Consider the following 12,220-nt stretch of genomic DNA (forward strand, 5'->3'; position numbering starts at 1 on the left):
TAAATTGATTGATTGATTTACAAAATAGTAATGAATTTTGATATTGGCCATAAGAAGATGATAATTGATAATGTCCCTACTATTAGTTATGACTTTACACAGCCACCAAAATCCGAGGCACTTTGACCCAACAGTGACATTTAATTTACTGATTGATTGCAGTTGATCCAAACGAATACTTAATTTACTATCTCGAACCCAAATGTGCTTACCTCCTTTTCCCTGAACAATTATATATTTCAATGATATCTAAAACGCTTGACATTGTGTTTAATAACAAAGCTCATTTGTGCTGGGATTTTGGATAAGCCTTTTTAGAAACTGGCATGGAGGCAATTGCAGGGATAAGCGGGCCCTATTAATTTTTATTCTTTGTTCTTTTATCACAAAAAGGGTGATAAGGTTTTAATTCTTCTGCATGTGCCCACTGATTTTAACCTCAAATTGAATTAAAATCTCACTTTTCGTTTGTTTACAAGACAACAAAATACATTTCTATTAAATGTTTAGGGGACTGTTATGTAGTGAACTGCACAGTGGCCCAATGACTTAATCTTCCTTTTGCAAGCGGCCAGTTCTGTGGCTCGGCGCTTAATTTTTTTAGTATCTAAAAATGAATTAGCTGTTTTACATCCCTTCATCCTGCTAGCACACCCAATTGCCCTGTAAATATAGCAAGCAAATGCCTTTTTCCTTCTGGTTTTGGCTTTCCCTGTTTCTCCCTAATCTGTGACAGATTAATCAAAGGGAATGAAGAGTGCATGCTGGGTAGGGTGTCCCCCCTGAGCATTCGATATCTGTACTGTCTACCTCATCATGCATGCTTGAGTACAGAACCAAAAACTGATCACAGAAGCATATAATCAGAGATTACTTATGCTTTTAGTTTGCATGTCTGTCACTGTATTGAAATTAGTGCCAGTATGTTATTTTTCATGCTTGAGATTGATATCTAGAATGCACAAGTTTCCTAAAATAGTTTTCTATTAAAAAATATTCCTTATATAAACTGTCTCTTATGAGACATAACCTGCACTGAGTCCCTCTCCTTTTGTTCTTTCCTGTAGGTTATTACTCTGGAGGGCTGGGTGGACATCATGTACTTTGTTATGGATGCTCACTCCTTCTACAATTTCATCTACTTCATCCTCCTGATAATAGTGAGTGGGTGTGGGCTGAGCTGGGCAGACCTGGACTCGTTTATGAGAGCATTACCTGAACTGTCACCAAACAGACATGCATGCTCTGATGTAACTCTGTGTCAGACAGGCTTTAGACAGCACAGAAGACAAAAACAAAAGAATCATATTTTGAACATTTTGTTAAATGACCATGTTTTTAAAAAACAGTTGTAGATGCAATATCCATAACATGCTATAAATCATGTTTTGTTTAGCCTAGGACATGGATTGTTGCCAAAATGGTTTAAATCTGTTCAGGAGATGCATTTAGGGATATTTAAAAAGGATTATTCAGACAAAAATCTAAATTCTGTCATAGTTTACTAATCTAAACTTCATTGTCGCATAGATTTATATATAATGTTGGGTACATTTCCAGCTTTATCCATATACATACAGTATACTCATGTGAAGTGATATATACTTTATTGGAAATCCCAACTGCTTAACTTTTATTTAATCACAGAATATAACAATTTTATCGATCAGCTCTTTATATAAAGTCGTATATACTGTGTAAGTATGTATATTTAAAGTATGGCTTGATTGCTTGTATTGTTGCTAAATGTACTGTATATTATTACTCCCAGCTCTAATCTGCTAAATTTGACAATAGATCATGGAGATGTTAAAATATGTGCCCCTGGACCACGAAACCAGTCATAAGTAGCACAGGTATATTTGTAGCAATAGCCAAAAATACATTGTATGGGTCAAAATTATCGATGTTTCTTTCATGCCAATAATCATTAGGATATTAAATACAGATCATGTTCCATGAAGATACTTTGTAAATTTCCTACCATAAATATATCAAAACTTAATTTTTGATTAGCTATATGCATTGCTAAGGACTTCATTTGGACAACTTTAAAGGCAATTTTCTCAATATTTAGATTTTTTTGCACCCTCAGATTCCAGATTTTCCAATACAGTAGTTGTATATCGGCCAAATATTGTCCTATCCTAACAAACCATACATCAATAAAGCTTATTTATTCATCTTATTTATCATAAATCTCAATTTCAAAAGTTTCAAAGTTTTGTGGATTAAAATCATCAACATCATGACTTTCTGTAAAGCTGCTTTAAAACAGTGTGTATTGTGAAAAGCACTATGCAAATAAATTTGACTGAAGTTGACTAACTGTAATTTATTCAATGTCATGTCTTTCTAAACCTGCTTGACTTTCTTCCGTGGAACACAAAAAAATATATATTTTGAAGATTATTGGTAATCAAAAACTGACTATTATTGTATGTACAAAAAACATGGAAACATTTCTCAAAATGTTTTCTTTTGTGTTACACAGAAGAAAGACAGTCAAACAGGTTTGGAATGATGTGATGGTGAATAAATGATGAGAGAATTTTCCTTTTTGGGAGAACTGTGGGGTTGTTCTAAACTTCCAGTGTGTTCATTTCAAATCCTATTAGTACAGAAAATAACCATTGATTTTATGCTTGCTATTTTTATCATGCCATCTTTTCTTGTTTTTACAGTAACAATGTTGTTAATGAACAGTGAAGCTCTCTGTGTTCATGGTCTCCTTCACTGTTTTTCAGGTGGGCTCATTCTTCATGATCAACCTTTGTCTAGTTGTCATAGCGACACAGTTCTCTGAGACCAAGCAACGAGAGAGCCAGCTTATGAAGGAGCAGAGAGTGCGCTTCAGGTCCAATGCCAGCACGCTGAATAGCTTCTCTGAGCCAGGAAGCTGCTACGATGAGCTTCTCAAGTATATAGTCCACATCATCCGCAAAGGCACCAGGCAAATCTGCCACCTCATCCGAGCCGCCGGTCGTCGGGCAGGCCTGCGGATCTGTGCTTCTCCGCCGCTAGAACCACCGCCCACGAAAAGACGCCGTCAGAAGCAGAACCAGGGATCCATCCGTCATGTCATGCACCATCAGCACCACTTCCACCATCACTACCATATGGGCAATGGGAGTGTCCGAACTGATGGGGGCAGAGAGGTGGACAACGGCTCCCAGAGCGGAAATGTCAACAAGTCTGGGCATCTCATGCTACCTATCATTGTCCCTCATCAGGACCCCTTTTGTGGGTCTCTGGGCCCCAGCGGTGCAGAATCTTTGCATAGTGTTTATCAGACCGTGGGCCACCTTGAGCCGCTGCACTGCGGCCCTTCACCTTCTCCCACTGTACTTCAGGCATATAAGAGGAACTCAGTACCATTTGCGGCTCCAGTACATAAAAACTACCCCACGTTACAGTCATCTCTGGCCTTAGAGCAGCTCAGACAGAGAATCCTGGAACCAGGAGGAGGCAGTTGCACTGCCAATGTCCTTACCAACCTAAATATCCCACCTACTCCCATCAACACCTCACAGTGCCTGGTGGAGACACAAGGTCCTCCTGGTAAATGGATTTTAAATGAGTTACTTAAACTGAAATTCAGAAATTCATGAAATTCAACAGCTGTATGTGTGAAACACGAGTTTAGAGTAGGTTAGTTTAGAGTTTAGTAGTTTAGAGTTTAGAGTACAATAAAATTAGTAATTTCATATTAGGGCTGTCAAATCGATTAATCCCAATTAATTGGATCCAAAATAAAAGTTTGGGTTAACATAATATATGTGTGAGTACTGTGTTTATATAAACACACACACACGTATATATTTAAGAAATATATTTATATATAAGTCTAAATCTTATTTTGGATGCGATTAATCGATTTGACAGCCCGATTTTATATTTTTGTATGTTGTATTTTGTTCATATCATCATGGTTACACTATGTGTCATAGTTACTTTTGCTGGAAATTTGATGGAAGTGTCTATTCGATAGTTTAAATTTATAAACTATTAAAGTCAAATGATTCTTTTTTTTTTGTAAAAAGAAAAAGATTATTTATAACAAATGGATACATTTATTACATTCTTCAGATATTAAAATTGCTAATTATTTATTTAAATAATTGAAATTTAATAAAACTTTACAAACACTCTTTTTTACTTACTCATACTTACTATTACAATATACCTTACTATTAAAATTGTAGATTTTTAAAATCATAGATTATATTTTAATAATAAACAAAAAAAAAAATTGATTTTATGCACAGTTATGCAATTTCCAGCTATTGTAAAAAAAATATATATTTAAAGATTGGATGGATGGATAGAGAGATAGATAAAAACAAATAGACGTTTGCTCATGCATCATGTGCTTTTTCTTATATTTTTCAGTCAAGATCATCTGTAAGGATGCACTCATGAACTGCAGTGGCACAAACTTAGACACCGCTTTGACCTTTGATCCTGAGACTTGTCCGTATTGTGCCAAATCCATGGCCAATGACTCTGAGGGAGTAGATGGGAATGAGACGGCAGACTCTGACAGTGAGGGTGTATATGAGTTCACGCTGGATGCCCATTATCGGGACAGCAGAGATCCCAAAAAGAAGAAAAAGAAGTTTGCATTAGGAGCTCGGGCAGCAAAGGTGGTCCATTTCTGGAGGCTGGTGTGCGACACTTTCCGTAAAATTGTGGACAGCAAGTATTTTGGACAAGGAATAATGATCGCCATTCTCATTAACACACTCAGCATGGGCATCGAGTACCATGAGCAGGTTAGTGCACGTCTCTGTGCTGTTCTCACTGATTTGATATCTGCAAACCCTCATTCATAAGATAAAATTATGTTTTTGCAAACCCTCATTCATAAGATAAAATTAGGAATTTTTTATTACATCTCTCACTTTATTTCCACATTATTGTGTCTTTATATCTCACAATGTGCCTTTATATCTTACAATTATTGCTACTTTATTTCTAGTAATTGTGATTTTTGTCTCGCATTTGCGAGTATTTCCCATAATAACAACTTTATGTCTCACAATTATGAATTTACTTATACTTGTGCCTGTAAATCTCACATTTGTGAGATCATACACCACTGTTCGAAAAGTTTTAATGTAATTTAATTCAATTACATTAAAATAGACAACATTAAATTAATACATTAAATTTCACAATATTACTTTTTACTTTTACTTTTCTACTGTTTTGATAAAATAAATGCAGCCATGGTGAGCATAAGAGACTAAGAGAGCATAAGAGACTTATGAGCGTGAGAGAAAATCTTACCAACCCCAACATTCCGAACGGCAGTATATGTCCTAATTTGTTACAGTTAAAACTTTCTATATAATAGAAATCATCCAGAGCCTGACTGCCTCTGCTGCCCCTGACTTTCCATATGCACCATACTTTCCTTGCTTACCGTCTTGTGGTAATTCGTCATACTAGAGAATGAGCACGAGTTTGAACTGAGCAGAGAAGGCAACTGGCACGCATCTGAAATTCATTGCACTGTGTTTACACAGTGTGCTCGCATGCTTCACAGTCTTCCAGATCCTTTGGAGGGCACACACAGCAGTTCGTGCCCGCCTGCAAGGGCTCCTCTTGCTTGTGATTGAAGTCGTAACTCAGGGCTTTGACGTGAACAACTAGGAAAATTATCAGTATTTTATGAGACATTGCAACTTTGAAGGATGATGAATTCCTCGAAGTTAGAGTTAGAGTTTTGTATTCTTCTCAGAAAATGGTTGATTTTCAGACAAGAAAACAACATTCATCATCACTCACTCTGATTAGAATGATTTATTCTGGTAATTTGAGAGTTGTTCAAAAAATATGAAGTAAATGGGAACGTCTGCTGGCAACCAGGAGCGAATATGCAGGCAATGTAAGAAGTTTGGTCCTCGGCCTTGTGAACTCGAGCAGCGTTTTATTAGACGCAGAGTCATTGCATGAATTCACAGGGCCCAGGATAGTAGCCTACAGAAAATTTGGGGGTTTTAACATTTTTTTTTAAATGTTTTTTTATGTTTTTTAAAAATCTCTTATGCTTACCAAGAGTCATTTTTTAATCAAAAATACAGTAAAAACAGTAATATTCTGAAATATTATTCCAATTTAAAACAACTGTTTTTATTGTAATATATTTTTTATTTCTGTGATGGCAAAGCCAAATTTTCAGCAGCTATTACTCCATTCTGTCATATGATTTTTCAGAAATCATTCTAATATTTGATGTTGAAAACCGTTTTGATGCTTAATATTTTTATGGAAACCATGATAGTGTTTTTTCAGTATTCTTTCAAGAACAGTATCTATTTAAAATCTAACATTAAAACAAAATATTATATATTATATGTGTGTATGGGTGTGTGTGTGTGTGTGTGTGTGTGTGACGTTATAAATGTCTTTACCCTCACTTTTGATTAACCTAATGCATCTTTTCTGAATAAAAGTATTAATTTCTTTAAAAAATATATCTTAATGACCCTATTCTTTTGAATTGTAATGTATATTTGATAGTGTAAGTACGGTGGACCCGTAACAAAAGGAAATGTATACAACATACACGGATGGCATCTTTGGTCTCTCCTCTCGTTTTATTCCCTGTAAACTCCTGGGGAATTCTGGCAGTGAACTTCGTATTTATGGAGCGATCCATCTGGAGAATTGGAGACTGCGATAGAGCAAGAATTTGGATGCACAAGGTCACTTGGGTTTTTTGATCCTCATAAAACTGCCAATCTGGCTAATTGCATCTGTTCCTGTTTCACATTCCTGCTTCTATTGCCCTTTGTCTTTCATACTCGTCTGAGCTCCTCTTTCCCAATCACTGACATCCTGCATCACTTTTTAAACCCACTGTGGAATGAAGAAGCAGCTCTCGACTGCAACAATTCCAGCTTTGTTTATCGTTCCTGAGCTTGATATGTTGCTAGTAGGGTTCAAAACATTATTTGATGTTGTGTTGTCCAGTTTTTGTATTCCATTGTGCGGCACAGATGGAAAGATCACACATTGCTGGATGAAGTTAAGATCAAGTGGAGTTTCACAGAGTGTAGCCAAAGCGGAATGTGTGAATGACTGAGAAAAACAGGCTGAAGAGGTTGAGCTACGCTAATCTGAACAGTGTTCTGTGCGGCCTCCTTCCAGACCCTGCTCTGTGTTTCTTGGAGAGGAGACATGTTGATCGCTTGATCTTATGCATGAAAACCATACAAAACCTGACCACATGGCTGCTATTTACAGAGCTAAAATGTGTGCTTTTTATTTTAGAGTTTAAATATAAATCCACAGGCACATCTCCAGCTCTCTTTTCCATCAGTTATCACGTTCTGCCTTCAGCCCAAGTTGTTCAAAAGCTCCTCAGCCCATTCTGTTTCTTTTATTTCTTGGCTTGTTGCTGTTTCTCTTCCATATCGGGCTATATATCTGTCAGCTCTTTTAGCCAGAAAGGGATATTTGCCTCCATATCTACCTTTTAGAATTTTATTTAAAAAATTGCAACCATAAATCTAATGCTTGTGGACCCTACAAGTACAATACTATTCTTAAAATTCTGTTAAAGAAAATCTTTTATGCTTACCAAGGCTGCATTAATTTTTATAAAAAATAGTCAAATCTGTAATATTGTGAAATATTACAATTTTGGATTTTGTTTTTCATTTTTATTATATATATATATATATATATATATATATATATATATATATATATATATATATATATATATATATATATTGTATTTGTTGTATTCTGCAATTTTAGAATTTCAGAAAAACAGACATGAAGGGCTAAATCCCCCTAACAGTGAGTTTGTTTGCCTCAGTGTTGACACATTTTGAAGTGTTTTCAAATCACTTAATGGTCTTTCATAATCAAACATTTCAAACTGCTCAAACCCCATGTTGTGGCGCAAGAGAAGCTATGCGTCATGTACCATGTTTATCTATACCCTGTTTTCCAGCTCAAGTATCTTGTTGACACATACTTGTAGGTGAACTTTTTTAAGCTCTTAATCTTGAAGCTATGAAGTCCTTTAAGCTTCTCATACTTCCTTGCGGACGAGCAGTACAGGTTGTAGCAATCTCTGGTCCATGTGCTCACGTAGAGAGGAGGATGTTACTGCTTAAATGGACACATCTTATACCTCTAACCTGTGTTTTGCTTTCAATTAGTAACTCCTAGTAATCTCCAATATGCATCTCTGCTGGTAATCTCGGTGTCATTCAACCTCTTCCTCCCACTCTGCCCTTTTTTTGCTTCCATTCCCTTCCTAATGTGCTATTGGGGCATAATGGTTATTGTTGTTGTGGCTATGAAAGTTAATGAGTAAAGAGGGTTGCTTGCTTTGTTTCAGCACTTGCCCTGGGACTTCATACAATCGTTGTAATGACAGTTAGGCCTTATTGCAAAAACAGCAATGAGCTTCTATCCTCAGATAAGAGGGTGTATTATGTGGGTGTCTGACTGCATGGGTTTACCCAAATATGAAAATTATCAATAAAATACCAATTTGTGTTATATGGCTAATTTGTGTGTTGTTATAGAATTATGAGCCCTTGGAGCTCCAACTTCCAATAGGCAACACATAATCCTTAAGTTATCCTCTGGGGTCAATATGACCCCAAGCGACTTTTCTTTAGTTAAAAATAATGGTTCCCTTTATCTCAGTGGAATAAAATCTTGTGACTTTTTCTAAATTATCTATCCATACACACACAAAAAAACTGGGCTTGATTTGGTTGTTCTAAAGGTATGTAAAAAAAAAAGTCACACTCATGACCTTTGGGGTCAATATGACCCCACATTGAAATGAATGGGAAAATCAAAAAAAAAAAGTTTTTTATTTTTCATTTGTCAAAAAAAATCTATAAATCCAGAATAAACCTGAAAATTTCCATACCACAATGAAGTCCTGGTACTAGAGCACAAATGTAATGTGGAACGAACATGATCACTTGCACACACACATGCTCACGCACACAAACACACACACAGGTGTGACTCCAATTGAAAGCATTTTTTTTAGAAATTGACAAATAAAATCAATAATTCCAGCATAAATCTGAAAATTTCCACACAGAAATGAAGGCCTGGTACTAGAGCAAAAATGCAATGTAGAAAAGACATGCTCACTCAACACACACACACACACACACACACACACACACACACACACACACAGACAGGTATGACTGCCACAGCCAAATGCAGAACAAAGATAAAAGGGGTGAGACCTAATGCACACACACATGCGCACGCGCACACACACACACACACACACACACACACACACACACAGACACACACGCGCACACACACACACACACACACACACACACACACACACACACACACACACACACACACACAGACAGACAGAGAGAGCAAGGGAGAGATGAAAGGCAACTGACCTGTTCAACTTTGAGAAAGTTTACTCTGAGATCTAAGAGCTGCAACTTTATTTTGAAAACAAAGAAATAGTTCCCACACCAAAGGTATAAAAGAGGGTCTTTGGTGTCACACAGTTCATTCTGTGTCAGTATGGCAAAGCGTTACACTCTCCTGGAGACTTTAGATTGCCTGCTTGATTCAAGTGAAACTGAATCATGCCTGGAAGACACTGAGGGCGATGACTCTGAGCCATTTGAGACATTTGGTTCATTAAAATAAATAATATTCAACTACAATCTGATTCTAAGTCTTGTCCTTTAGGTGTTTCTTATGTGGCAATTTCTGTGGTATTTTGTAAAAACAGACATTTCAAATCGCTTCAAAAACGACCAAAATTCTACTATTTGAAAGAATATTTATTTTTAATGTCTTTAATAATGTTTATACATGTATAAATTCACAAAATCTATCACAAAAGTTATAATATGAGCAGTTGGCTACATCCAGTAAAATGAATGGATCTCTATTGCCCTCTTCTGGGTATCTATGGACAATACAATTTCTTTCTTAAATTTTAATTCCTAAAGGTTTGTCTTTGACCAACAGATGGCAGAATTGTACAGCTAACACCTAGATCAATATCCAGAAACAACTTATATTTAATTTAGATCATTGTTTAAGTATTTTTTTCATAAAAAAATAATATTTTACATGCAAGCTAATGGTATAGTTGAGGAATTGTGTGGTAAATAGGTACAAAAGTACTTTGTATATCCAAAAACACAGCATTACTGTACAGATGAGAAGTAAACAAAAAAAATAATATATTATATGTATTATTAAAAATGTACATTTTTTTCACAATCATTCTTTAAATTTTGGGGTCATATATACCCCAAATGCAGTGAGTGTGAACAGGAAACTAAGGTTATAAGAAGGTTTAAAGTGTCAATGTTTTTGTCCACTGCACATTCACCCCAAGCATTTATTTACTTTAGACGAGAACTTCTTACTAAGTGAATCATTTTAGGCTTTTCTTTTCAAACTGTTATGTGGTGAAACTTTTAGCTTGTCTACAAGCCATTTGAGCCATAATGAGGTTACATAATGAGAGGAAATGAGACCAGCTAGTTTATGCTTCAATTAAACAATTTCAAATGCTCATCATGGGCTTCAATTATTTCAAACAATTTAGTTTTTTGCTGGATGTAAGGCATGTACTCGTCATTGTTGGTAATGACTGGAACACATATCTCATACTTGGGAAGTGGCCACCACAGCCTTGTTCTTTGCCAAGGGAACTTTTTTTTTTTAATGCTGTAAAGCTTTTCTCAGAAGGAAACTTAACTTCTTGAATCGTCATCTCATCGTCACTCCTGGTCATTGTAAAATCCCACAATTACTCTGTGAGAATCTGTTTTTTTCTTCTAATTAAATTTAGTTTAAAAAAAAAAATAAAAACATTTTTGGAGTTTTAAATAAAATGTTAAAAGATTTTCACTCAGAGTGTAAATAAATACATAAATAGGTGTATATACAGTACAGTACACACAGTACCAAACTTTGTATTTTTCCCTAATTTATTTTATTTGAATAAAGTCAATATTTAATAATTATAATATATCTTTTATTATTACAAATGATGCTTTTATTTTTGTTAGTATTATTATTACAAATACATTCTGACCTTATATGCACAGGACTTTTTTCCAGGTTTAAAGGAATAGTTCACCCCAAAATGAAACTTTCGTCATCATTTACTCACCCTCATGCTGTTCCATACCTGTATAAGTTTCTCTCTACGTTGAACGCAAAAGAAGATATTTTGACGAATTTTGAAGAACCAAACAGTTGTTGCTCCCCATTGACTTCCATAGTAGGGAAAAAATACCAAGGAATTCAATGGGGACCATCAACTGTTTATTTACCTGCATTCTTCAAAATATATTTTATGTTTAACATGAGAAAGAAACTCATACAGGTTTGGAACGACATGAGGGTGAGTAAATTATAAAATGACAATTTAAATTTTTGATTGAACTATCCCTGTTAATTACATTTTGAATGTCAAATTTTCAGTGTGGACCGCAGTGTATATATCTTCATGGCACAGTTCTTTGTTTATAGGAGTGTGTATAATTAGATAAAGGGACTCTGATCTTACGTTTGCTACAGTATGTGTTGGAATGAGCAGCAGCTGATAGCAGATTGCAGCCGGTGAGATATGGCCCTTTTAAAAGCAGTTCATCTGAAGAGGGCTCTGAAGTTCAGAACCCTGTCTGGATGCTCCTCAACAGACCAGAATATTGCGTAGTATTTTTGACCACTTTAAGTAAAATAACCCATAGCAGGCTTGCATTAATATACTTTGTTTTACATGTTCCAGGCGTAGAAACCTCTAACTGGAAATGTTTCGTGATGCAAAACCTTTCTCAAAGCATGCATGCAGAGTTCACCGTTAGTCTTCAGCCTTGGAGTTCCCAGAAAAATCACTCCTGCATAGATTTGTGTGTGGTGTACTCTTCCCACAAGTGGTCCTGATTTGAAGCGAATAGCCTCACCCTATGAAGAGGCCAAGTGCAAGCTCCTGCTGGGTAGACAGTGCCCAACTCTGGCTTTCTTCCCCTCCTCTGTGAAACACCTCGACAGCCGCAAATAGCCCCACACTTCATCATCGTGCTCCACGGACCACTTCTCAATCTGATTAGATTACATTTAATTCTATTAGCTAATATAGATGTTATTTTTCATTTCATGCACAGTATGTAATTGTATTTTTTCCTCATTACTTTGCGGAAACAATCATCTCGGTAAAACA

At 35.9% G+C, this 12,220-nt stretch overlaps 1 protein-coding gene across 1 annotated transcript in view; it reads left to right on the forward strand.

Annotated features, from left to right (window-relative positions):
- The window catches only part of LOC306852702 (voltage-dependent T-type calcium channel subunit alpha-1G-like), a gene marked incomplete at its 3' end in the record, with an annotated part of 234,961 nt that overhangs the window by 122,064 nt on the left and 100,677 nt on the right, over window positions 1-12,220 (forward strand). The window contains exons 8-10 of the mRNA XM_079389755.1: window positions 1,068-1,160; window positions 2,748-3,561; window positions 4,393-4,775. Coding sequence (XP_079245881.1) covers window positions 1,068-1,160; window positions 2,748-3,561; window positions 4,393-4,775 — 1,290 coding nt within the window. The remainder of the gene's footprint in view (window positions 1-1,067; window positions 1,161-2,747; window positions 3,562-4,392; window positions 4,776-12,220) is intronic.

Source organism: Barbus barbus, assembly GCF_936440315.1.
Source record: "Barbus barbus genome assembly, chromosome: 32".
NCBI lineage: Eukaryota > Metazoa > Chordata > Actinopteri > Cypriniformes > Cyprinidae > Barbus > Barbus barbus.